The sequence below is a fragment of the Microtus oregoni genome, unplaced genomic scaffold, assembly GCF_018167655.1.
Source record: "Microtus oregoni isolate MIOR12 unplaced genomic scaffold, Mior012 000020F_ref0000438, whole genome shotgun sequence".
Lineage (NCBI taxonomy): Eukaryota > Metazoa > Chordata > Mammalia > Rodentia > Cricetidae > Microtus > Microtus oregoni.
The window spans coordinates 13,900,979-13,928,362 of NW_024543079.1; the positions used below are offsets into that span (position 1 = coordinate 13,900,979).

At 51.5% G+C, this 27,384-nt stretch overlaps 2 protein-coding genes across 3 annotated transcripts in view; one reads left to right on the top strand and one right to left on the bottom strand.

Moving 5' to 3' along the window:
• Positions 1-269: 269 nt before the first annotated feature.
• Positions 270-1,826, top strand: Mmp24os (MMP24 opposite strand). Its single transcript, XM_041670224.1, has 2 exons — positions 270-421; positions 500-1,826. Exon 2 carries the CDS (start codon positions 503-505, stop codon positions 656-658), a length of 156 nt encoding a protein of 51 aa, XP_041526158.1. The 5' UTR covers positions 270-421; positions 500-502; the 3' UTR covers positions 659-1,826.
• Positions 1,210-27,384, bottom strand: part of Mmp24 (matrix metallopeptidase 24) — a 44,825-nt gene continuing 18,650 nt past the window's right edge. Inside the window, exons 2-9 of one of the 2 annotated variants that reach the window (XM_041670221.1) lie at positions 27,126-27,274; positions 22,055-22,171; positions 20,127-20,431; positions 11,472-11,633; positions 9,218-9,432; positions 7,577-7,715; positions 5,439-5,705; positions 1,210-3,894 (exon numbers count right to left, since the gene is read on the bottom strand). In XM_041670221.1, coding sequence (XP_041526155.1) covers positions 3,557-3,894; positions 5,439-5,705; positions 7,577-7,715; positions 9,218-9,432; positions 11,472-11,633; positions 20,127-20,431; positions 22,055-22,171; positions 27,126-27,274 — 1,692 coding nt within the window. In that variant the 3' untranslated portion in view covers positions 1,210-3,556. Of the gene's footprint in view, positions 3,895-5,421; positions 5,706-7,576; positions 7,716-9,217; positions 9,433-11,471; positions 11,634-20,126; positions 20,432-22,054; positions 22,172-27,125; positions 27,275-27,384 lie in introns of both variants that reach the window. The other variant, XM_041670222.1, reaches the window with a different exon arrangement.

Genomic DNA, 27,384 nt, shown 5'->3' on the forward strand with positions numbered 1-27,384 from the left:
ACCCCGACTAAGTAAAGATAAACAAGAGGAAGTAGTATGCCCTCTGGGATTCCCCATTTAAACCCATCTTCTGCCTCTGCTTTCCTGGCCGCAGAATGAGAATCACTGCTCTTTCTGCCTGGGCAAGCACCTTGTGAGGCCACAGGCACAGCTTCAGAGTATGCTAACCCTGTCCGACCTTGAGGAAGACAGTAGCTGTGGATGCTGCCCGCCCCCTCTGATTGGTTCCAGCCGCTGCGTGGGGCGGAGCCTGGAGTCCTGGGCGTGGCTGGCCAGTCCCGGGCCTCTCCCGAGCTCGGTGAGCCCGCCCCTGGCGTGCGAAATTCTTTCTAGGACTCAGCTGCGTCATAACGCTGCTCCGCCCAGGCCAGGCCGCCAAAGCTGCGTTTCCGGCAGAGCCGCTTTCACTTCGCTCCCTGAGGTGAGGGTAGGGTAGGGTGTTGGTGGTGGGTGGGGTGTCACCTGCTCTGGCCTGGTGCCTAAGGGATTTCTGTTACAGACCATGGGCGCTTTCCTGAGTGGTGGCCAGGATGGCCCGGAGCCCGCGCAGCCCCAGCCTCCGGCGCCAGAGGATCCGCAGCAGCCTCAGCCCGAGCCCGGCCCATGGGGACCACTGGATGATGTGCGCTTTCTAATCGCCTGCACATCCTGGTACTGACCCGGTTACCCCTGGCCTACGTGCCCTCTTGGGTCTGGCCTGGCTGTGTCTCCTCACCCCATGATTTCCTGTTTTACTTCCTCACTCTGGGCAGAGATTCAGGAAAGATCCTAGAGACTGGAAGTCCCACAGGGCGACCTCGGGGTACTGCTCCCAACCTCAGATTTGTTCCTTCCTCACCAGCCCCTAAACCAGATCATTCCCAAGCCCCTTTCCAGCTCCGTCCTGGGGCAGCCTCCCTGAAGCAGAAGAACCAGGACCAGATGCAGGCCTCCTAGCAGGATCTGATGCTGTTGAACTCTGGTTTTCCCTCGCTAGAACTGAGCTGCTGCAGGTGTCCCAGGCCACAGCCCCTGTGCCCTGTCTCCAGAGAAACCTTGCCACAGTGACCCTCCCATACTCCTGAGGTACCTGGAGGGAGGACATCTGATTGCTGGCTAGCAGATGCGTGGGGCTGCTGCAGAACGCCCCAGTGCACCCTTCTCTCAGTAGCTTTTTAAGGGCACACTCGGGCCCTCGTCTTTGTTCCCACACCCCAGGGAAAAGACGCTGTATTTCTGTTTTATTTAGAAATGATTTAAAAAACATCATACAAAGGCTGATCAGTTTAAAATGTGACCGACACTGAGATGCTGTAATGTCACCCAGGCTGAGGGGAAGCCGAGCTCTGGGGGCCCTGGTGCTTTGCCCCTCTGACTGCTCTGGCCTGGGGTGATGGACATACAGATGGCTGCAGGCAGAAGAATCCAAGATTGGAAGCCTCTAGGCTGAGCCCTCTGGGCCCGGCCCTGCATCCCTCTCATCTGCAGCCTGGGCTGCCTGCCTCCATCTCCTGCTCTTTCTCAACTGGTCTTGGAGTACCAGGAGCCAACAGGGAGCGTGCGGGGCCTAGAGCTTTCAAGAAGTGAGAGCACCAACCTGAGGAGAGGGACCAGGAAGTTGGGGGAGGGAGGCCCAGAAGAGAGGACTAGAAAAGACATTGATCTCAGACCCTAGAAGGGTCCACAGATGGGAACACAGACCCAGCCAGAGCCACTGATGGCAGGGGCAGATAACAAGACCTCCCTGGGCTTCATCTGAGGGCAAGATGAGCGCTGCCCTCAGCCTCTTAGGGCCTTCGTGTGAGTGGACAGGTGTGAGCTAATAAAGTGCTTGGCAAAGTATAAAACACCGTACAAACCTATGAATCACTAAATCTCGCAACCGTTCCCCGCCTGCCCCAGGGAGCCTGCCCTTGGCCGAAATGAGAAAAAACCAGAATGGTGATGACGGGGCACAGTGCCCCCATTACAGATGCTTCTGGGACGAGAGACTTTACTCAACAGTTCCCAGGGCAGCAGGAGTCCCTGTCTGTGCTACAGGGTAAGCTAACCCAAATCCCAGAGGCCGCAGGGCAAGGCCCATGCAGGCTCAGAGGGCAGGGTTAGTGTCGGCACCCCACTAGAACCCTGAAGGCTGCCCCCTAACTGCCTTTGGACTTTGGCAGAGAGCCAGCAAGCATCACCGCACCCATTGGTCTTGCCTAATGACAAGCATGGCTGCCAGACTGGAGCAAGTCCAGCCTAAACCTAGGAGCTCCTGTCAGATGTGAAGAAGGGCCTCAGGTTAAAAAGAGGGAAAAGAAAAGAAGAAGAGTGGGGTGGGGTAGGGAGTGAGGGGAAACCCCTAAGCTTGGGGCTGCTGCCAGCGAGGAGTACCCTTTTCCTAAGAGCAGTGCAGGACGCTGAGCCCAGTGAGCTGGGCTGCCCGGGTCAAGACTGGAACACAAACACTGCCTCCAGGCTGAGAGATTGAGTTGCCTCGGGGTCACTGGGGTGTGGATGGAGTACTTAAAAGGCTGTCCTGGTCCTTTACTCTGAGGCTATGACTGGTGGCTCTAGAGCCATCTCTGCTTCTCCTAACTAGTCAGACTGAGCGCCCATGCCACCAAAGACAGGATGGAGCAGGGCTGGGGACAACAATAACGGAAGGGGGTAGAGGATGCTCACGAACTTGGATCCGCCTCCAGAACTAGGGTCAGCTCCTGCCCCTAGTTGAGCCTCCTGGACAGGACCCCTGCTAGTATCAGGATCCAAGAGTGGCCTTTGCAGCACCGTGGTCCTTAATGCCTGGGAAAGGGCCACCACACTGGCCTCATCACCGAGACAGTCACCTCTAATTGACCTAAAGCCTCAAGTAGCCTTTGCAAAATGGGACTTTAAACAGTAGTGACAGGACATTTGAATATTCACGACATGACAGCTGGGGTCCTTGTGAGACCCAGCTGGGCCACAGCCTTGCCTGCAGCATGTGGCCCTAAATCCTGGGTCTCAGAGGAGACCTGACAAGTGGGGCAGGTTTCCTGAGGAATCTGCTATTGGCTAGCAGGGGAAACCCAGGCTTTACCCACTGTGTTGGCAGCAGGGGCGCTGCAGCCTTGGAGGATAGTGGGGTAGGGGTGAGGGGACATCTGACCAGCAGGTGTTGGCAGAGGGGACTGGGATTGGTGGCATCTCAGGGAAGGAGAGGGTGAGAGCTAGTGCTGGCTTGCCCCAGAGGGCTGGGTCCCAGCCAGGCCTGGAGCTTTGGTACCTTGCAGATACCATAGTGACCTCAGGGGCACCTCCTGGCATGATTCTTGCTTCCTGACAGGGCCTGGCTTATTCCCTTGGGTAGAGAGTGATCTACCCAGGCCAGAAGGTTGGCAACTGGGTGCCAGCTACCCAACCTGGGGCATAGCCACCCTCATTCCCTGCCCCATACTCAGCCTAGACCAATGCACCCACCACTTCAGCTACACACGAACCTGGCCTAGGGCCCTGCTGGCCCCGGTGGGCAGTGGCTAGAGCTGCCCCTCAGACCCTGGTGAGGAAGGGCCTGGCTGGCCAGACTGAGTAGACAGAGAGGGCTCTGGGCTGCTCATACCCACTCCTGGACTGGCCGCTTATAGTAGGTGACGGGCTGAGGGCCCGCCTTGTTCTTGAACTGGAAGATAGTGTAGAGCAGCACCAGGAGGCAGAGGGACAGGGTGCAGGGGACGACCACAGCCACGGCGTTCACGGAGCCCGGCACATCATCGATGGTCACCATGATGTCCACATCATCCTGGGGCAGCCTCCGCTCCTTACGCCGCTCCACTTCCTTCTGCTTGCAGCCCATCCAGTCACGCAGGATGTTGCGTGGGTAGCCTGGCTCCACACTCAGTTTCTGGTTGTCAAACTTCCAGTAGTCCCGGCCTTTGTAGAAGTAGGTGTAATCTGCAGGAAAGGGAAGGACTCAGCACCACCGCTCCCAGACGCTCCCTAGCACCTGCTCTGGACTAGGGTGGACCTGGGGTGCGAGAGATAAGCTCCAAGTGGCACGGTAGGGGGAGTGGCCTGCTGGAACCCAGGGGGTTTGTGAGTGCAGTGACCGCACAGTAACTAACACAGCAGGGAGGCCCCCCCCCCCCCAGGACCTGGAGCAGCCCACCTGTTGGCTCAAGGGTGCTGGGAAACAACTAAGGGGTTCTGAGTAGAGCTGGCAAAGGCTTTCATTTATACTGCCCAGGCTGGATCATTCTTGGTCTGGAAACAGCTCTGTCGCACTGTGCCCGGGGTTCCTATAAGGGTCAGATCAAGCCCCCAGCTTAAGGCTTTGTACAGTGCGATCTCCATAGCTCTGGGCCCTCAGTCCTAACTCTTGCCCCAGGCTAATGCGAGTTGAGAAGCAAAATTTGATCTGTTAGCCACAGACACCATGGCTCCACAATTACAGGGTTTTTTTGGGGGGGGGGGGCTTGACATATCACTCTGTAACACAGATACAAGTTCTTAGGGCACTTCTAGTGGCTTTGATGGCTGGAAGGAAAGGAGGCAGGCAGCAGGCCAGGCAACTCTCCAATTACCCCCTAGGCAGCTCCCTTAAGGCTCCCAGCAACAGCCTTAGCAACCCAGCCATCTATAGACAGCAAAGCAGCTCACTTAGACTCTCCCCATTGGCTGGCTCCCCAGGACTTTCATTGGTCAAGGTCTTTGATGTCACCTGTCTCTGAGGCTCCCCAGAAGGCAGCACATTTTTAAAGCCACAAAGGAGTGGCGCTCTCTGCCTTGTTTATTTCTTTTAACTTTGTTGTGAAGCTATTTTCTGTCACTGGACTGAGAACTCTCCATCTTGCCTGAGGCCCTCCCACACAAACTGGCTCTCAGTAATCACCATACAGCGAATGACCAAGTCCTGTCTTCTTACACAAATGGAAGCACTAATGAGATCATAGGACAGCTGCAACCTCCACATGGCCCAGACTAGGTGGTGGCATTACTCTTGCTAAGTGTTCTCTGTGATTTCCCTTATCAGCCTTTTTATCACACAGCCCTGATCATTCCCATTTCATGATGGCAGCTTGTGAAAAGTTTAATGACTTGCCCAATCTTACAAATGGTGGAGGGGATCTGTGAACCCAGCCTGTCCTGTCAGGAGTCACTGCTTTAGCTAGATCAACAGGCAGCCATGGGTGCTCGCTCTGCACCTGGTAAAGCCTGAACCTCCTTCGAGAAGCTTCTAATCTGGTAGGGAGACAGACTAGGCACTCCCTGACGGCACATGGTGAGCGACTGTCAGCCTAGCCTTCAAACCCCGTGAAAAAGCACCTTGAATCACCCCTGTCCATCAGTGCAGGTTAATTTACTATGCGGACATGTCCATGTGGGCCAGTTGTGTGTTATCAAGTTACATTACTCAAATCTGGATACCCAGGGACTTTATCTGGGCCTTGAGAACCACTAAAATTATCTCCCCATTCCCACCTCAGCTTGGCTCTTACATCCTTCCTTGCTGATGAAGGCCCCTTGTGGAGCCTGTGGGATGCCCTTCCACACGGTGATGGGCTTGGGGTAGCCAGGGTCTGTGGCTCGCCGCTCCTCGCTGTAGCGCCAGTACCGTTCGCCTTTGAAGAAGTAGGTTTTGCCCACAGGTTCCCAGCGCAGAGCCGTGTCGATTCCTTCACGGGGCAGGCAGCTGCCCAACTCTCCCAAGCTGTGGGGGTACCCAGGTTCCACTGTCACCTCTTTGAACACCCAGTACTTGTCACCTGCGGGAAGAGTCCGGAGTCAGCCTTCAGGAGCCACCCAGGGCCGGGAGTTGTGGCCCATCTTCATTCATAAAGTCAGAATTATGTCTTTTTAGCCCCTGGCCCAGCAGATTTGCGTAGCAAGAAGCCAATCCTAGATTTTGGGCAATGTGTGCCACGCTACACAGGCTCTTTGACCCTTCGTCTTGGTTTTGTTGTTCCTTTTTGAGACAGAGTCTTGTTTTTTTATCCCTAGCTAGGCTGGAATTCATTCTGTAGATCAGGCTGACCTCGGACTTCCAGTGATTTGTCTCCCAAGTGCTGGGGCTCCAGGTGGAGCCACCATATGTGGCTACCCACGTGTCTTCTTCCTCTTTCACTTTCGGTGATCACTCCTGTGGCATCATCACACACGACTACTTCCTGCAGCTGGGGTCAGGCGTGTGTGTGTGTGTGTGTGTGTGTGTGTGTGTTCTGATGGAACAGAACCTACTGCTGAACAACCCAGAACTTCAGTGGGTTTATTATGTTTGGAACGGGGAAGGAGTTAGTGTTGGTGCAGGTGTCCATAGGCGAGCAGTCTCAGGATGGAGACACATTGGTCAGCTGTTCACAAACATTCTCACCTGGAACACAACAAGGCTTTACCAATTCTAAGCCTGACCCATATGGGGAAGGTTGCCAGTTTCCCATGATCCTGGTTCCTTGGTCCTTGACATAGCTGGCTCATAATAAACAATACACACCCACTCGGGACCTCAGCCAATCTTTACACACCCGCTCGGGACCTCAGCCAATCTTTACACACCCGCTCGGGACTTCAGCCAATCTTTACACACCCACGCAGGACCTCAGCCAATCTTTACACACCCACGCGGGGCTCTCTTGGAGCTTCACACGCCTGTCTACTCTACGTGAACCTAGCTCTGAGGCTTTGGCCCCATTGACATTTGACCTAAGCCCCACCCCCTCATATCCTGTGCTCTGGCTTTGTCCCTGGCTCCTCATCCTACCAGACGGGCTCCTTTTGATCACCTTTCTACCAGTGTCCCTAAGAAGAAGTGCGGTTTAATCTCTGAGCTTCTTTCCCTCCTCTCTCAGTACTCAGCCATTCACAAGGCCCCAAGTCTTCTCACAGCCCTCCCTGGCTCTCTAACTCTTCTTTGGCTTGGGCCTCTTGGACAATGTTGTCTTCTGAAATACCCTTCCTCCCTCACTGCCTGCCACCTCTCCAATGGTTCTGTGCTACTCAGAAACCTGTAGTGAGTTTCCAGCCTTGGCCTGCTGGGCCACACTGAATTCTGGGCTGGCAAACACAACTCTTCAGGAATTGCTCTCCTAGGCCCCTTCTAGCTCTCCAAGATGGGGCCTCAGTGGCTCTAGGGTGAGCTGCTGAGCCCTTGGACTGTCTTCCAACACTCGGCTACATTCAGCCACACGCAGTTCCCTGTGTGTTTGCCTTGCCTTTCACCCAGCTTAGGCTGGGTGAAGTCAAGGTTACCACTGTAAAACAACTCAGAAGTGGGCTAGCCTAGGCTGGGCATGTCAGCCTCCCTTCCCCTCCTGCTCGTCTCTGCCCTGTGTGTGGTGTGGCCTGCTCTGTCTGGGCGCTTATAGACCTGTGAGAATGACCTTCAAGTGCTGGGTGGGTGGGTGGTCTTCTTTGCCTCACCTTGTACTTCCTGTGTGTGGAATTTTTTACCCCATCAACGCTGGCACTTTCTTGGCTTGGCTTTCCCAGGTGATCCACTTCCTACCTGTGGGGATCTGACGCAGAAGTCAGCGTCTGCCCGTGGAGGGCATCTGCTTCCCATGCTTCCCGCCCCACCTCTTCTGGTTTAGATGGGGGGAAAAGGAAGCTTCCAAAAGGGCACAGAAATGCCCTACGTTACCTTTGAAGAAGACAAATCTTCCATCAGCCCTTTCGTAGGCTGCATCTATGCGGGCAGGCAGGCCCTTCCAGAACTGCTCAATCTGCATGGGGTACCCCTCCTGCACCCGGTTATTACGCAGGCGCCAGAACCAGCGATCCTGGGTGAGGGGGAGGGGAGGAAGACAAGAAAGGGGGGTGACAGGTCTTACCTCTGAATCCAGTGATCTCAGCCCCAGGGCTCAGGCCCAGCAACCCAACCCCAAGCCTGGGGCTCGGGCCCAGTCTCCCATCTGCTACTTCCAGCTCATAAAAGAAGACAGGATGTAACTCTTCATTTAAACCTCCTGCTGTCCAAGGACTAGGAGACACCCAGCAGATGGGTGTGGGAGAGGTGTGGAAAGGCTAGAAAGGCAACTGCCAAGGCCTGGAGTGGCCACGGGAGGGCAGCAGAAGGTCGCTGATAGCAATTGGGCAGGGACTTGGTCTGTGGGATCCAGTGTGGTAAATGGGAGGATAAAATCCACACTTGCCTGTGAACACCTTCCTGAGAGGCTCAAGGAAATACGGGTGCTGTAGTAGGAATATGGCTCACAGAAGATAGCACAGACCTAGGATATTTTTCAAAATTCATTTATGTATTTGGGTGTGTGCTTGAGTGTATGTAGAGCACATCACATGTGTGCATGAGCCTGCAGACATCAGAAAGAGGGCATTGGATTCTCTGGAACTGAAGTCAGAAGTAGCTATGAGCCACCATGTGGGTACTGGGAACTGAACACAGGTCCTACACAGAGTCTTAAAGAAGACCAAAGGCCTCAGTGACAGGCAGAACTGGGCTAGCCTATATGGCCTGGTTTTTACTTAGTGCTTAAAGCTTCCTGGGGGAGACCTTAGAAGGTAGATGGGGTAGCCTTCTTCTGCCACCAGTGTTATGGAGACCTATTGTCCCGTTTGGTGAAGAGTATTTTCCCAGTGGCTGCAAGTGTACCAGCAGGCAGCTTTAGGCTCTCAGTTCTTTTGCATTCAACATGAAATGATTCTGATGGGCCATTCTAGCTCCAGAACTTTCCATGAGGGACTGTGGCACCAGGTCCATGTCTCCTCAGCCTCTTCCTCTGTTCTGATTGGCCTTCTGCTCCTGCTGTTGGCTCTAAGGGTCCTTAACCAGAATCCCTCACTCCAGATTCTATCTCAGAGTCTGTTTCCTCAAGGACCAAGCCTGTCGTGCACCATGCACAGACAGTCCCTGTCTCACATGACAGGCTCAGGACAGGGAACATGAGGTAGCCTGGCCAGTACCCGTTACTGATGCCCTGGCAGGAGCTGTAGACTCTGTCACCCCGACCAGGCCCTGTTCTGCATCTTCCTAGCCATTAATCATCACACCTTCTCTGTCAGAGGAATGACTACCCAGGTTGGGTAGCTGAGGTCTGGAGAAAGAAGGTGGCTTAGTCAAGGTCATGGACCAGAGCCGTCTCCAGCATTTTCCTGAGCATTGATTGGAAGCTGTCAGCGCACCAATCTTTCCTTGTCACCCTGTAGAACCAAGTTGATTAACCTATCAGCACCAGAAAGAGACTCTGGGTCCTGGCCACATAGAGCAGGAACCTCCATTGTGGAGAAAGGGACACCCTGGGTGGCACTGGTCCACCGGCCGTACCTTAAACACAAACATCTCGCCCCGGAAGAGGGCCACCGTGTTGAAGTTGCCATCACAGATGTTGGGCTTGGCACCTGGAGTGGATGGTCGGTCCCCCAGAGGTGGCCGAGGGGGCCTGGGCTGCCGCTCATGTTTTCTCTCAGATGGTGAGTGGATCCTGCGGACCGGGAGTGTAGGAAGGGGCCTTGTGGGCTCCAGGGGCTCAGCTGGGGGTCCTGGAGAGAGGGGCTGCGTCTTAGAGAGGGCCCAGCTCTGCCTTGCCATCATCTACCACTGCCCCATCACCACGTAGGCAGTTCCATGTCAAGTCTGTCTCTTCTGACTTCCTGTCCCCTCTCCCCGATTTAACTCCCGTCTTTGAGAAAATAGATGGAAGCAGCCACTCGACAGGGACCTTCACTTTCCCAACCCCAAGTCTGGTGTCTTTCCTGTTTTAAGAAGAAACCTGTCCTAATTGAGGGCCACTAATTGAGGGCCAATGTCCCACCTCCTCCTTCGCTGCTCTCCTCCACACAGGCTGAACTCTAATTTCTAACCACTTTCAGTCTTTTGCCAACTTCAATAGCGTTTCGGCTCCATTTTCCTCCCAAACCACTTGCCAAGATCACCAGTGACCTCTGTTCGGAAACCAGTGGTTATCAGCCCCAGCTTTGTTGATTGAATGAATCATGTAGGCCGCTGATGGGGATCACCCAGGGGAGTTCTGTAACTCCTGATCTTTAGGGAACTCCCAGCTGGCCTTACTTAGATCTTTGGGGTGAGGGTTGGATGTCAGTATTTTTTTTTTTTTTTAAATAATCCTAGCCGGGCGGTGGTGGCGCACGCCTTTAATCCCAGCACTCGGGAGGCAGAGGCAGGCGGATCTCTGTGAGTTCGAGACCAGCCTGTCTACAAGAGCTAGTTCCAGGACAGGCTCCAAAACCACAGAGAAACCCTGTCTCGAAAAAAAAAAAAAAAAAAAACCAAAAAAAAAAAAATAATCCTAAGGTGCTTCCCAAGGGCAACCCAGTTGAGAGTCACTGCTCTAAGGGCTCCGGGTTCCTGGCTTTAAAGACCCTCAGCGCTGTCCTCTGACATACTGTGGTGACAGAAACGTTTCACGCCTGCACTGTCAAACATGTTGCCTCTGGTCACATGCAAATGTGGCTATTGAGGACCTGAAGCGAGGGACCAGTCCTTCATGGCGGAAGAACTGAAACTTCAGTTTAACTATTACACATCTCAATCTCAGCAGCTATTTGTAACTAGTAACTATGTATTGTACACTGAGGCCCCGAGTGAACATCCCAGCCTTGGCCCGTGGGCTGCAGACTGAGGAATTCCATTATCCTACAATTACAAAAACCAGAGTGCCCCCCCCCACACCATTTTTTAAAAGACAGGGTCTCATGTACCACTGTCTGGCCTAAAACACCTTATGTAGCAAAGGGGATGAAATTGAACTGATCCTCTTGACACACTCTAGAAGGCTGGGATTACAGGTGTATGCTACCATGCCTGGTCCATGTTGCCTGCGGATCAAATGTAGGGCTTCCTGTATGCTAGGTGAGCATTCTACCAGCTGAACCACGCCCATAGCAAAGTCAGAAGCCTTGGTGTTAGCTTCCCACATCTGATCTGTCAGCAGATCCTGCCCATTCCACCTCTGAAGGAACTTGTAGTACTGGCTACCCACCCTGCCCCCTGCTGCTTCACTGGCTGTGATCCTGCTGCTGTACCTCCTCCGGAGGGAGACCCCACTCCTGTGCTATGTTGACCAGCATTTGCTTAACTGAACTGGTCTTCCATTTCAACTAGCCCGACTAGACCCTCCACGCCCCCGTGACTTGTACATGGGAGGCTTTCATAGCTTCTGAGGACAGCACGCTAGCGTCTCATTTCCCCTAAGATCACAGCTCCGGTCAGAATACTTATCGCCATGACTCAGGCAGATGTGTGACTTTCCTAGGTTAGAGGCACCCAGAGTGTGCCCAGTCCCCATCTGGTAAAAGGAGGTCATGGAGGACGGGAGGCGACAGGGAGGTGGGTGGAAAAGGGTAGAAAAGAGGGAGCGAGTAGGCCTCCCCTCATTTTGCCCTTCCCAGTCATGGCTGAACTCCCTCCTCCAGGTTTTCCAGTGTGCTGGGAGGATTTCATCCAAGTCAGCACAGAGACACAAAAGCACGCCGATAATGGCAAAGCTCCTGACCTCACACCCACCACAACATGCTTGCGTTAACAACAGTGCCCCCCCCCCCTTCCCCACTACACACACCGTAAATCTTCTGGATACCCTGGAGGTCATCCTGGGGCAGCTTGAAGTTGTGCGTCTCCATGTATTGGTAGAAGGGTGCCATGATGGCACTGGGGTCATTGGAGTGCTCCAGTCCCAGTGCGTGGCCCAGTTCATGTACAGCCACCAGGAAGAGGTCATTGCCTGGAGAGAGGAATGCAGGAGGTGCCCAGGGCGCCCACTTAGTATCGGTCTGTTACTTAGCAGGCCCAACACTTAGCATATCCCCTGCCCCTGCCCTTCATTTGGACACTGGGGACATAGAGAAATCAAATACAATCTTTGCCTGTGTACCTCTTGGTACAGAGGGGTACATGCAGAAATTACAAAGGCTACACAGTATCTCAGCTCTCGGGTACTTTAACAACAAACGTGTGTGAAGATTGAGAACTTTCTTTTAAAGAAACCTTTGGGCCTTGCATAAACCACTGGGCAATGTCCCCAGACCTCTTTTTCTTTTCATTTTGAGGCCTTGAACTTGCAACTCTCCTGCCTCAGCCTCCAAGTATCTGGGACTACATGTCTGTGCTGCTAAGTCCCAATTGGATTGGAGGAAGACGCTCAGGGAGGACACCATAAGGGTGAGGCTGTCTTGACAGGTGAGACACGGGTCTGCAGGATGGATTAGGGTTAGGGAGGAAGAGGGTGGAGTGGCCTTCCTGGCAGAGTTAGTGCTATAAACCAGGTCCAGGGACAAGCAGTTCATTCCACTTGGCTCTAGAACAAAGCGCAAAGGGAGGGCCAGGGAGAGATGAGGTCAGCCAGGCTGGCAGGCAGGGCTCTGTGATGCCCTACAAAGGAATCTGGATCAGTTTCCTGACCATGGGGGGAGCGGTGAGGGGGAAGGGATAGCGGGAGAGGAGATGGGGCACAGTGAAGTCACCCTGGTTACCACTGGAGAGAGGATTAGAAGCCAAAGAGACCTGAGGTAGGTAGATCAATGGGATCAGTTCAGAAGGTGGGGTACAGGTACTGGAGTGCTGGTTGGCAGAATCAAGAAAGCCATGGCAAGACAAGAAGAGGAAATCCTTGGGTGATTGGTGGGTAGTCATCTTCAAGAGGCCTCATGTGCCCAGGGCTCGGTGTGGGGCAGCAGGACCCTAGTCCTAGAGCCAAAGTCAAGGTGCAGAGTCGAGGACAGGTGGGAGCCTGGTGCTGGAAGAGGGACAGAGGATCCTGAACATGAAACTGGGGGGGGGGGCAGCGAGCACCCTGCGATGGTACAGATCACCTTCATTTCCGGTTCCATACCTACAAGCTTTGTGAACTCAGGCCAGTACTTCAAGCTCAGCGTCCTCATTTGTAGAACACAGCTGGACCTAATTCATTGGGCAAGGACTGAGTAACAAAAACATGTAAAATGCCTGGCATAGCCGGGGACGGTTGCTCTGTTGCTATGGCATAAAACACATGAGCTGGATCAGAATGAATCCATTAGCCAGAAAGGTTGGGTTTCAGCAACCAGATTCTCTTAAAGCTGGATCCCTTCAGTGTCCATTTTAATCCTTAGGCAGGTCAAGGCCTGAATTTGTAGGCATTAAGTAACCATAGTATTGGGAAAGAAACTGGCCAAGGAGTTGGGCAGGGCATTATATTTGGCTCCTCTCTGCTCAGTTATAAATTCCTGCTTATATGTCTGAGATTTGTTCACCCCTGAGATCTGCCTCTGTAGGGACCGTTTGGAGTCCTGGCCTCCAGCTGTTCTTCCCTGCTAGTGACCTTTTGACTTGAGCTTCTGAGAGCTGTGTCAAAGTTGTTTACTAACCCTGCTTCCTGAGCACGCATTGCCCTGGCCTTGACCAAGGATCAGGCGATGAGGTCTTCACCTGTTGACCCACCTGACTGGGTTAGGTATAAACACCTGTTGGCCCACCTGGCTGTGTTAGGTATAAAACCTCCATGGTGCTGTTCAATAAAGGGCTTCTTCTACCAGCAACTAGAGAGGTGTATGCGTGTTCAATCCTGATGTCCTTTGCTCGGTTTCGGTTCCAGGCCGTGCAGGCGCAGCATGCCTCTTATCTCCTAGTTCTAGGCATGTCTCGGTCCTTCTCTGCTACCCTGAAATCCAGGGAGGCCACCAGGAGTCAAGAACCTTGCTGCCCACTCTAGATCTAATATCCCTGCCTACTGAGGCCCCAGGAGAGGCAGATGAGGATTGGAGCCGTCTGGCCTTTTGAGTAAGGGCTTGGGAAAAGAGAAGGACTCTGCAAGCCAGACTCAGACTGACTCTCCACTGACACCAACAGGGTCATCCATGATGCCACCTTTGAACAGTGGAGAGGAATGGGGGATGGGCAAGATCACTGCAAGGTTAGCCAAAAGCCTGGGCTGGCCTTCTGCTGAGAAAGGCAGGCTGACAGGAGAAAGCCAGGTTGCCCCCAGCTCCTTCCTCAGGTCCTGGTCCCTCCAGCAGCAGGGAAGCAGTGAGCTCATCTTTTAGCTTCATTCCAAATAAAGGTGGCTGCTGGAGCTGGCAGAAGGCAGCTCAGCTCCCTGCGGCCTGGCCTGGCTCTGCTCCCGGCCTGCTGCTCCACCTGGACATGCTGTTCAGGGGCTCTCTCCTGACCAGGTCTCTGCATGGGACCATCCATGGGGACCTCAGCAGGGAGCCAGGGAGCCAGTTGTACTCTCAATCATTGTCCTTGGTTGTGCCCATTCTGTGAACGTGAAATCCCTAGAAGGAAAGAGGCCTGTAGGTTTCTTCCCAGGACCAAACGGAAGAGGAGAGCCGAGAAGCCAGCATCCTACTACACAGAACCAGGGGAGCTTTGGGTGGGGGAGAAGGAGGTGGGGAGGACAGCCACCCTGAGCTTGTGAGGGGACACAGAGGGATGGGGGCAGGGTCAGCTGTGGAGAAGAACCTAGTGCCTCATGGAGAGGAGGCTCTTGGGGTCTTCACTCCCCAAAGGGAGGGAGGCAGGAAGCAGAGTGATTAGAATATGGTTTCTGCGGCTCTGCTCTGTCCTAGTGGTGTGGCGTTTGAGGAGCCCTTTCTCTGCAGCAAAGCGAATAATGGCTGCCTTCCTCCTAAGGACAGGGACTAATGAGTCAAGGTAAACAAAGTGCCACCCCAGGTCCTGGCACAAATGGGTCATTACTCATTACCCCTGCCATGTTGAGTTGTGAGAGGACCAATGTTACCAAGCGTATGTGTTCTGGAGGTCTCTGGACCTCGGAGCATGGCAGTCTGCTTGGCTTCTCTGCTGGACCTTGCCTCTCCCTTGTTGGGGATCTCCATCTCCCTGACTCCCATAGCACCCACCTCAAGGCAATTCTCAGCAGTGTCCCCTCCACCTTCCATTAAAGTTCACCCCAGTGATCATCTCCCAGGAAACCAGCTTGGCTCTCCCAGATGGCCGAGAACGCTGCCTTCTCCACTCTGCCAGCATTTTAATCTCAGGCAGCTTTAGGTACTGGCCACTCTCCAGCCTTCAATAATTACAGCCATGGGCATGTATCCTGCCCCAACACTCAGCTTCTTGGGGGCTGACGGTTCCTGACTCTGACACAGTAAGGTGACAGGACCCAAGAGGGGACAATGCCAAAACGAATGTAGTTTGCCAAGTACTGTCCCTGGAACACCCGCTGCAGACCCCTGCGGGGACGGTTAAAGATGTGGCATCTCGCCGGGCGGTGGTGGCGCACGCCTTTAATCCCAGCACTTGGGAGGCAGAGGCAGGCGGATCTCTGTGAGTTCAAGACCAGCGTGGTCTACAAGAGCTAGTTCCAGGACAGGCTCCAAAGCCACAGAGAAACCCTGTCTCGAAAAACAAACAAACAAACAAACAAACAAACAAACAAAAAAAGATGTGGCATCTCGCTTTCACATCTGGCTCTGCCACTTTCCAACTATGTGACTTTCTCAGTTCCCCCCAGCAGAGCTTCACTTCCGTCATCTGTAAACTGGAGATTATAATCCCTGCTTCCCCTACCGGGGATGAGTTGTGAGCTAAGTGTGGAAAGGCGCTGTCCTGTGAAGCAGGGTGTGGTCACCAAGGCGCTCTCTGACTTGTCACCTTCCTCTAGGAAGGAACACCGAGGGCTGGGTCCCCTCCTGGAAGAGCTGACTTCACTGGCTGACTCATTTGAACGACGTGGGGAGAGAAAGTTTAATGAAAATGGCTTTGAGGTGTGGTGGGCTTGCTGGCTCCTTTGTATAATGCAGTGGAATGAGGGTCACATGCCCAGATCAGTGGCACTCTGGAGAGCCGTGTGTGTGTGTGTGTGTGTGTGTGTGTGTTGTATGCATGTGCGCAGGCGTGCTTACCTGTGGGGCATGCATGCAGAAACCAGAGATTGCTGTCAAGAATTCTCTATTGGTCTACACTTCCATGTATTTATTTGGGAACAGTAAACCCGGTGCTCGCTGCTTGGTTAGACTGGCTGGCCAGTGAGTCCATAGTATCTGCGTGATTCTGTCCCCTAGCTTGGGGTTACAGACGCACATTGCCACAGCTGGCTTTCATGTGGGTACTGGGGGATCGAACTCAGGTCCTCGTGCTTGCATAGCAAGCTCTTGGCCCATTGAGCCACTTTCCCTGTCTCATCTCCCCCCCTCCACTTCCCAGACAGGGTCTCTGTATCCCATGGTGCTCTGTCCCTGAATGCTAGAACTATGGGTGTGAATCTAAGAAATCTTTTAAACACTGGGGCAGTGAGAATTGTGATTCAGGAAGTTTGGGTTCAGATATAGACTATACTGGTTCTCTCTCTCTCTCTCTCTCTCTCTCTCTCTTTTTATTTTTAAACATTACAGCTTGAATCATACCTGTGTTTCCTGATGTAGTGAACAGAACGTATCAATACTAGCAAGGAACGATCCTGCCCAAAAGTGAACCTAAGCCTAGTCAGGCCTGCTGTACTCTGTAATACTCAGGAACCATGAGGAGAGAGCTAGGTTAAAGGTGAGCCTGAGTCACATCAAGTGAATGCCTACAATCAGGACAGCTTCTTCCATACAAGACAGGGAAATGTGGGGGCAGGGGTATTTTTAAATTCAAAGACAACAAATGTAAAAGACACTTTTGAGGTAATTGGGGACACTATCACTGGATAAGATATTGTGAGTATGTGTATGTGTGTGAATGTGTATGTTTGTATGTGTGCCTTCAAGTGTGTGTGGGGATGTGTGTGTATGTTTGTATGTGTGCCTACAAGTGTGTGTGTGTGTTTGTATGTGTGCCTACAAGCGTGCGTGGGTATGTGGAAGCCAGAAGTCAACCCTGAGTATTGTTGTATCTTGTGTTTTGGGACAGGGTCTCTCGTTGGACCTGGAGCTTCCTGATCAGGCTAGGCTGCTTAGCCAGCAAGCCCCAGGCATTCCCGTCTCTGCCTCTCCAGTGTTGGGATTATAAGAGTATGACACCACACCTTTTTGACATGGGTTTTGGGACTCGAACTCAGGTCTTCATGCTTGCATGGCAAGTACTTTACCAGTGCTCCGGGCATTAGATTCTAAACAGTTGTTAACTTTTGTTGAGTTTGATACTGATTTTGTGGTTATATTAAAATTCGGACTTCGTTCGAGTGGCACCCTAAAGTAGTCATATATAAAATATTATGTCTCGGCCTTTCTTTCTTTAAAATACATCAGCCGTGAGGCTGGAGTGACAACTCAGTGGTTAAGAGCACTTGTTGCTCTTGTAGAGGACCAGGGTTCATTTTCCAACACCCACATGGCAGTCCACAACCATCTGTGACTCTAGTTCCAGAAGATCTAATACCCTCTTCTGCTTGTGGTACACTCAAATGTAGGCAAAACACCCATACACATAAAATAAAGACAAAATAAAACTTTCGTCCCAAAATAAAAGTGGAAGGGGTGGGCACAGGAGGAAAACGGTGTTGATCACTGGAGCAGAGCACTGTGATCTAGGGTCCTTCTTGGTCTCCCTCTTTTAGAGAGTTTGAAAATGTCCCATAATGAAAGAAGAAAGTCAATAATCAGGCCAAAGTACCCAGGAGAGCCTCACTGAGTCTCTGTGGACATCAAATGCCACCATTATCCAGGTGCTCAATAAACTGTGGTTGTTTTCCTCTCTCTGAGCACGTCTTGGGGAGGTGCTCACCGGCTCACCCCCGTTTCCCCAGCCAGAAATCTATTGCTGTACTTCTCTGTTCACCTCTGGTTTTATAGAGCAACATCCTGACGCCTGTCCAGAGCAGGCATTAGCTCTCTGGGATTCCTATCAGAGCTGGAGGTTGTTCATTAAAGATGGGATGATCAGTCAGGAGGGAGCTGCAATGCTGCCCTTCACGGGCTCCAGCCCTTCCCACACGTCCCCCACACCAGTTCTTAGGATTGGAGGCTGAGACCCTGGGGCCTGGCAGAAAGGGAGGTAGAGGTGTTTCTTCCTAGCACCTCCATGGAAAATAGCCCTTTGAAAGTTCAGTTGTGTTTACCAGAACCAGAACTAAAACTAAAATCCTTCCAGCTAACGGTGCCTGGCACACAACAGGGCCTGAAGATGATAGATGGTTTCCCTGACGTCTTATCAGTCGTCACGGCCATTTGTTGACATCAGTCCAAAAACAAGAATAAGATAACGAAAAGGTACACAAGGGGCAGGAAAGTTATCCAGGATGTCGGAGAGATGACGCCAAGCCCGAGGAAACAGAGCTTTGCAGGAAACAACAAAAATCTGAAGAGGGAAGAGGACGAAGAAACCGAGCAGTCTCCTATCACCCTGACTGCACCTTGGCCAAAGCATCTCCTGGACCAGTGTTGGACTGATGCTGAGAGGAGCGAACCCCGACTCACACGGTGGTCTGGAGAGTCCCCAAGGGAGCAACCCATGTACTACACCAGACATGGCTTCTGAGGGAAGGGACCGCAAAGAGCCTGCCTGTACCAAGTGGCACCAAGGCAGGAACAGGTGTCCTGTGTTTTCCCAGCTTGATCCCACTAGAGAATCAGGATCTCCAGGGACAGGACTCTCTCTCTCTCTGTCTTTTTGAGAATTTCTTTATTATTTATTTGACTTTATTTTATATGCATTGGTGTGAAGGTGTCAGATCCCTTAGAACTGGATTTTCAGACAGTTGTGAGCTGCCATGTGGGTGCTGGGAATTGAATCTGGGTCTCTGGAAGAGCAACCAGTGCTCTGAACCACTGAGCCATCTCTCCAGCCCAGTGCGGTGGCTGAGAGTGTGACCTCCAGGGTTATAATACCAAATTCAAAGCTTTGTTCAACCACTCACTAATGGTTCTCTATGCTTCTGCTTGCCTATCTGTCATACCTACTTATGGCACGATGCGTGGGATGCACTTTGTATGGGCCTTAGAGCCTTAACATCCATTAACTACTGTCTGCTATAATCCAAAGGCTAAATCCTCTGCCTGCTCATGGTAGACACCTGACTGGGTTTCAGAGGGCAGACTCCGCCTACTCCCTTAATTAAAGGTCCGCATACCCCTTGGTCTTTGCAGGACTTTGTGCCATGTCATACCAGCATTGACAGAGACCTTAGAGATTACTTAATTTGTCCCCCGTCTCCACTTCCCGTATTCTGGGATTACAGATATGTACCTACCACTCCTTGCTTATGTTGGGGATTGAACCTGGGGCTTTATGAATGCTAGGCAAAGACCCTACCAACTGAGCTACACCCTTAGCGCTTTCATAGGGTGTTGTTGAACTAGGGTTTGAGCTCCAGCACTGCTGCCTGCCAGTCATGCCATTTGAGCCCTGAGCTCTTCATCTTAAAAATGGACATGACAGTAGGCGCAATGGTTCAGTGGATAGAGACACTCGCTACCAAGCCCGACGGCCCAGGTTCAAGCCTTAGGCTCTACCTGGGAAGGAGTGAAAGGACTCCCACAAGTTGTCCTCGGAATTCTCCATAGTACACACTCACCCCACAAATAACTCCACAAATGTAAGAGATTATTGGGCTAGTGAGATGGCACTGGGTAAAGAAGTACCTGCCACCAGACATGGTCACCTAAGTTTGACTCCTGAGACCTACATAGCGGAAGGAGAAACCTGACCTCTCCCAGTTGTCCTCTGATCTTCACACGAGAGCTGTGGCAGGTGTACACCAGCACAACGTACAACGTACACACACACAATGAAATGAATATAATATAAAATAATTTTCAGCGGGCACAACATTGTGTCCATTCCCATTTGCTAAGCAAGTGTCTTCGTTCATATGGATGGACTCTTTAAAGACGAGTGGCTATCACTGCTGTATTGACTGCTGCTCTGCGGGGATCCGTAGTCACAGCAGTGCAGGGCAAGTTATCTGAGGACGCCAGAGAGGCTAGGTCACAGCTTAGAGCAACTCTGGGACCAGAACCCGTCAGATCTCCAGTTCTACTTTAAAGCCCTCTAACCTCTTTCTTCAGCCTCTGACACATCGTTTCCTTATTCATGGTGCAATCCTGGCTCAGCCCAATTAGACTGACTTCTAGGTGGTTTCACCCTCTTTATGGCCCTGGTCCTGGGGGATAAGAACCAGGTGTTGAATATTGACAGAGATCACAATTCTCACTCTCTCAAGTCCTTAGTTCTTAGATAAGCAGCTCTGGAAAGCAGGTCGTCAGTGGGGCCTCCAAATGCATCCTTGCTACGTCTTTCCTGACAATTGAACAGCCCAGCCCTGACACCTCCACCCATCCTCTCATGTCCTTACCATCATGGTTGGCATTTCCTAGTGTCCAGGGCTCATCTGAGTCGAAGTGAGTGTCTCCTCCGATCCCTGGGCCGGGAAAGTAGGCATGGGCGAGAAATCCTCCTTCCCCATCAAATGGGGAGCTGTCACCATGGAAACCAGAAGCGAAGAAGATCATGATGTCAGCCTCCTTCCGGTCACTTTTGATCTCATGGTATGGCACCTCTTCAAAAGTCAGAGGGGTCACCTTCTGCCACACATCGAAAGCCTGCCGAATGGCCTTCCGTGTGTCCAACTCACCCACCTTTGGGGTGTAGTTGTGAATGCTGGAGAGAGAGAGAGAGAGAGAGAGAGATCATTAGAGAGAAATACAGAATCAGAGACCAGTGGAGCCGAAAGGATGTCAGAGCCAGCATGGTTCAGTGGTCTTCACATTTTGAGCCCTAGAATTCTATTGAGACACCCTGGGGGCTGAAGGACAGCCTGAACAGGAAGTGCACCAACGCCCCCATTAGAAGAGTTTTGTTTTCATCAGAGTTTTTATTCCTGACAAGGTTTGTGTTGCATAAGGGATTCCATCCAATGTCTAGTAAAATATTGATAGGCAGACTCCTTTAATTTAACTCTTTCTCTCCAAAACACATAAAACAAATACATTTGTAAAGGTCACACACCTATTCAAATAGTACAGAGACTTTAAGGTGGAAAAGAACTAGCTATGGCTGGTCTATCAGCAGCTGGTGTAGGGCAACACATAACTTAATCTTTAAGATAACTGTATCTGTGGTGCACGGCTCTCCACAGTGGAACACTACTACTTATGCGTGCTCTGCCCCACGAATGCCCAGGGCAAGGATCATCTTACCCATCCCCTGGGAAGGAGCCAGGGGTTGGGGAATAGGTGATAAGGTCAGAGTTGGGCTAAAAACGTTTCTCCCTCCACTTGACCCATTCCTCATCTTTGAAAGACCCAAGAGTCTCCTAACCTGGATTCCTCTTAAGTTTCCTTCTCTTTTTGAAAAAAAAAATCCTGTTGTGATATCTACATCTTGTCAATAAGGAAAGCTCTTACTTTAGCCCAGTAATCTCTGTCCTAGGTTCTTACACTGTACTCTGGGAATTGATCTGAGATGGAATCACAGTTTTGAGAGGTGCCAAGCAGAGCCCACTGGAGCCTTTCTTAGCCTGGTCCTTGCCCAAGCATCTGTGAACCCTGGTGTCTGGCCCTGCTGTACTGGGTTTCATTATCCTGTTTCAGCCACTTTGGGGCTTAGAGAGAGAATCTTCTGTACCCTGACTTTCACAGTCATAGAATGACACCATTGTGAGCCGTGTCCTCATCTCTTACTGTCCTTAAGAAACAGCAGAGACTCTGCATTAGCATCTTGGGTGAAGTCTGTCTGTCTGAAGCCGGGAATCCAGCAGAGGCAGGGTAGCGTTTAAGCATGAACAGAGAGCTCTGCCTTGGGTCTTTTTTTTTTTTTTTTTTTTTTTTTTTGATTTTTCGAGACAGGGTTTCTCTGTAGCTTTGGAGCCTGTCCTGGAACTAGCTCTGTAGACCAGGCTGGTCTCGAACTCACAGAGATCCGCCTGCCTCTGCCTCCCGAGTGCTGGGATTAAAGGCGTGCGCCACCACCGCCCGGCCTGCCTTGGGTCTTTACACAGCAGAGTCCTACTAAACAATTCCTACCCCATGTTCAGTGCTAGCAACTGCAGGCGTCTCAACAAAGGACCAGGCAAACCAGAAAACCTGAAGCTAGAGTCACCTGTGGAGACCACAAGGAAGACAGAGTCACAGGCTCTCAGCCTCTGGTCCTGATGTCCACACACTTGGCCTTGTCCTGACACTCCCCACTGACATACCTACCATGTGAACCTCGGAAACTTGGGCAGGAAAAACAGAATGAGCATGGGGGTCGAAACCAGGAGGAAGCGAGGGGCCACAGCACCTGTAGGTGATGTGCTTCTGCCTCCACTTCTGTCCGGTCAGGGCATAGCGCTTGTTTCTCCGCCTCCTGCTCAAGTGGGGATGATCAGGGACACCGCATCGGGGCTTCTTCATCCACCTGGCAGAGAAGGCACACACACATGCACATACATGCACATAGGTATTATGGTCACTGAACACTCTACGAAGGCATTTGCCCAATCCACAACTCCCGTCTGAACAGCAGCGCACATTCTCAGCTTAGATTCTGGAACCCTCACTCTGCATGCCCTCAGAAGGAATTTGATAGACTGACTGACTCAGTAATTCATTCACTCCCAAGGAGAAACACCTGAGTTCAAGAAACATTTAAAACCCTGGAGGCGGGAGACACTTGTAAGTCCTTGTTCTACCAAGCAAGGACTCCAGGCAGGGGATGAGCTCAACACGAACCCCAGTTTCCTCATCAGCATTATAACTGCAATAAACTCCTAACCCCCCACAACTCACTCTACGATGCTCACGTGGTCTAGCCCCTGCCCACGTGTCCAGCCGCAGTGGCATCTGCTGTTCTCTGACTGTGGTAACCAGTCCTGCTCTAGAGACTTTGCGTCTGCTGTCTGCTTTGCTTGTAGCCCTCTGTCTTCGTGCAGTTTGTCCCCTCACTTCATTCGGTCGATGCCCTTCGGAGAGAGCTTCACCGATGACCTCATCTGAAGCACGTGATCCCAGCACACTTGCCTAATGTTTCCTCTAGTGGTTCTCACTACCCGAAATGTATACATCCGCTTTCTGGCTTACTCTGGGTTTTTCTCTCCAGATTCTGAGCGGCTTGAGGGTAGGAGAGTTGCCTGTATCCATGGGGCTGGTACAGTGCCTCACATGGGAGGGGGTCAATAATGATTTCTTAACCGACGACTGACAAAATGAGTGGTCAGAACTCTTCAACACTACCGCAGAGGAGCATGCACGATAGCCAATGACCCTTTGCCACAGGTGTGTAAGAAGTGGCTCAAAACCCAGGTATCCTGTAAAACCAGGACTTGGGAGGAGGAGGCAGGAGGATCAAAAGTTCCAGGCCCAGCCCAGTCTACACAGTGAGACCCTGACTCAAAAGAAAAGAAGTCTCTGAGCAGATATAGGATGCAGAATGTAATTTTCTGGAGCACTTATTGCATTATATTGTGGTTTTAGACGTTAATTTGTTGTTTCTAGTAACAGCAATGTCTGTGAGGACAGGAATCATGTTAGATTTGCCATGGTCCCAATGCCAGCCTAGTACTTGGGACTCAGGAAGTCTTGATACACTTGTTCGTTATCAGGTAAAGGCACACCAGGGAGAAAGCCTGGGACATCACTGGGGATTTAAGGAGGGCCCAGGTAGGGGATTTAAAAAGTCACAACTGACTCTGGCCAGACCGCCCTGTATTTTATGTTCTGCGCTGGCCTAACAACCGACCCACTGAACTATAGCTTGGCATTGCTGGAAAGGAAAATGTCTGACCTCATTCACAGCTGTTAAAAGTAGTTGCCATTGGCAGTGGAGAGAAGAAGACAGGCCGTTTTAACCACATTATGAAGAGCCCCTGGAGGGAACGAACTTGGTCTTCCTCATCTTCCACTCACTCAGAGGGTGACCCGCTCTCACAGCAGTACTGGATCGCCATGACAGCAACAGCACACATCCGTGTAAACATTTGTGGTTCCCACACATTCATGCGCTCTTAGAATGCTTGGATTTGAGATGGGATCTTGCTGGGCAGCCCAGGCTACCTTCAAATTCATGACCCTCCGTCTTCATCTCCTGTGTGTTAGGATTATAAGCAGACCCAACTACACCTGGATCGCTTGTAGGATTTTTCAGTTTAAAAGTTTTAATAATTTCTTTGTTATTTTTGTGTGTACACGATGTGTTTGGGAATGCTGTAGGCAGTGGCAGTACATGGAGCCCAGAGGATGGCACGTGAAATCTGTTCTCTTCTACCTTGACATGGGTTCCAGGGATCGAACTCAGGTTGTCAGGATTGCGTGGATGAATCGGATTGTTTGAAACACAGGAGTCAGTGAGGCAGGACTACTGCAACTTCTCTGACTTGGTGAACCATGGACGCAGTTTAGTGAAGGAAGACCAGGGCTTTGATGTCCTTCTTTCGGCCCTTAGTGTAAAGCTGACTTAGATGAGCTACATGGCTGGATGAACGAGTGAAGGTATGACATTTCCCAAGGTAAACACTCGAAAATAGTACTCGAAATCGGGAATCAAACTTCCTTTTGCTAACACACCCTGGAAAGAGAAGCAAGAGCCATCCCTGCTACTGCAAGGCTGAGCGAGACCTGAAAGCCGGCTGGCAGGAAATGGGCAGTGAAAAGGCAGCGATTGCCCCAAAGTCACAGAGCTAAGGTGGAACCCTCTGAGCTCGTCCCATCCCACTCCAGTCTTGGTTTGCAGTGTGTGTCCAGAATTCTGCCCCCATCTTCCTAGAAGAGGTTCGGGCAGAACTGTGGGTAGGCAATGCTACCTCTTCCCTCAGCTCCTCCCCTTTCTCTCCTCCTCTCCCATCCACTTGCTGTGGTTTGAACCCTGTCCAGCAGGCCTGGGGCTTTCTGGAGCACAGTAAAACCCAAGGCCAGGTGGTGCCCCAGCGGAGATACCAGTGCTCCTGGCCCAGGATGTACTGCCACAAAGCCTGCACAAATGCCTCAGAATAACACTGGCCTGGGAAGGAGGAGAGGATCTATAAGCCACTCACCCATAAGGCAAGGACCAAGAATTCTGCTCACAGCCTCCTAGGAGCCTTCGGATGCACTGTCTCCGGATTTCACAATATCACAGTAAGAGGAGGAAGGGCCAGGAAATGTTTGGATAGAATTACAGACCACCAAGGTTTGAGAATTTGCGGCTTGGAATAATGGCTTCAAGGATCTGGTACCCAAGCCCAGCCCTCAGAGTGCCCCAGAGATGATCGATTCCATCCCAGAGTAACTTGTCTGAGGATGAACTGATTCTCGAGGCACAATTGTGTGTATTTCCCATTCTGCCTTCTGCCAGTTCTCCTGTGTCCTCAGGCAGCCCTGCCATCTGCTTCCACCCTCACGTGGGCTCCCATCTCCCCCTTTGGAAACTCACTTCTGCTCTTTCTAGGCCTTTCTGGCCTGAATGTCTCTTCTGAAACAGTTCGAGTCACTTTCATGGAGATTTCTTTTTAGTTTTTAAAATTATTTTACTTATTTGTATTTATTATTATTATTAGTGTGTATGTGTCCACACACAAGATTAGAAAAGAACTTTTAGGAGATGGTTCTCTCCTTTCAATCTGGGACCTAGGGATTGAACTGAGGTCGTTAGGTTGTGTGGCAAGCACTTTTTACCTGCTGGGCCCATCTTTAATCCCAGTACTTGGGAGGCAGGAGAATCTCTGTGAATTCAAGGCTTCCTGGTTTACCTCATGAGTTCCAGGACAGCTAGGGATATGTAGAGAGATCCTGTCTTAAAGCAAAACCAAACCAAAATGTGGTCAACTACTCTCATCTTTTAAAATTTCTATTTCTATTTTAAATATTCATTTTATTTTTATGGGTATGTATTACCTGTGTATGTCTCTGCATCAGCAGGTACACACAGGATACCTCAGAAGTCAGAGGGTACCAGACCCTGGAACTGGGGTCACAGGAGGTTGTGAGCCATTATGTGGGTGCTAGGAATTGAACCTGGGTCTTTTTTTTAAAAAAAATATTTATTTATTATGTATACAATATTCTGTCTATGTGTATGCCTGCAGGCCAGAAGAGGGCACCAGACCCTATTACAGATGGTTGTGAGCCACCATGTGGTTGCTGGGACTTGAACTCAGGACCTCTAAGAAGAGAGGCAATGCTCTTAACCTCTGAGCCATCTCTCCAGCCCTTGAACCTGGGTCTTATGCAAGAGTAGTAAGTGCTCTTAAATGTAGAGCCATTTTTCCAGCCCCCTACTTGTGTGTGTGTGTGTGTGTGAGAGAGAGAGTGTGTGTGTGTGTACACATGCATGTAGAACATCGGGAACAACTCTGTGGAGTTGGTACTCTCCTTCCACCTTTACATGGATTCTGGGAATCTAACACATGGCTGGTACAACAAGCACCTGTACCCAGTGAGCCACTCCGCCCGCCCAACTTTCTCCCAGTGAGAAACAAAAACATGTCCTTTTCGGGCTACCACCCATTTCTTCCTCTTCCCTTTGTTTTCAGCTTCTCAAAAGTTTTCCCGTTCGCCATCTCAGCTGCTCATGTCTCTTCCCCTTGTTGCCCTCTGACATGGTTTCCACGGTTCCCCTGAATTTATCCACAATCTCTTGATTCCTCCTTTGACCACTCTGCGGCTAACCTAGCTGGTCATGCCACCTCTACTGGTGGGAGGTCACATCCTCCTAGGTCGCCTCCACCCCCTGGCCCCTCCTTCAAGGCAGGCTTTATGACCCATCCTCTTTGCCCTGTCCCTTAGTGGTGAGAACTATTCTCCTGGCTGGATTTATGTTACTGCCTCCTCAGCACCTCCCTGGGGTTGGTATGTTTTTGAGCCCTAGGATGGCGTGGTCAGATGACTGTGTTTTTCACAAAGCAGCTCAGTAGGAGGCTGGGGCTAAGCACTGTGCCTGGCACATGCAGGCACCCAGCAGGTGTTTGGAAAATGGGAAAAGTGGGACAAGAACTGCCAGCCTGTGACGGCTCCACAGTTCTCTGTATCAAGTGAGCCCTGTGCACACATCTCAGGGCGCCCAGCGGACCACTGAGAGAGCTCTTAGTTATTGGAACCTGATGAGACCAAAGAGACCTTCAGTAACCCACCCCTCACTGTGCTGACAAGGAAACTGAGGCCCAGAAGGGTTAAGCAACTTGTCTCCAGCCACACAGCATAAAATTAGTATCAGAGAGATGGGGTGGGGGTGAAGGATGAACTGGAACCAGAGCCATGAAAGGGCACTCTTTGATATTTTCTCTCCCAAGGAGACAGTAAATAGAGACAGATAGGCAGGAAGGATGGGCGTGGTACGAGCAGGACAAATGGGAACGCAGAGTCCAGAGAGTTCAAAGGCGCAGTGCCCTATGGAATCTTACTCGATTGTTGTTTGATCCAACACTCCGGTGACTGGGATCCCGTAAAACTGCTGCATAGTGGAGACTGCTGACTGCAAAGCCTTCCCGGAATGCAGTGCAGACGCCCGGGACTCATAGGGAAGCAGATAGCCATAGGATTTCAACCAGTTCTGAAAGACATGTGAGAGAAAATGATGCGTTGGCTGGAGGAGGCTCCGCTCTGCACGGCAGAGATTTACCCTCAAAACTGGGCATCGTTTTACGAAAAGTACTTATGGAC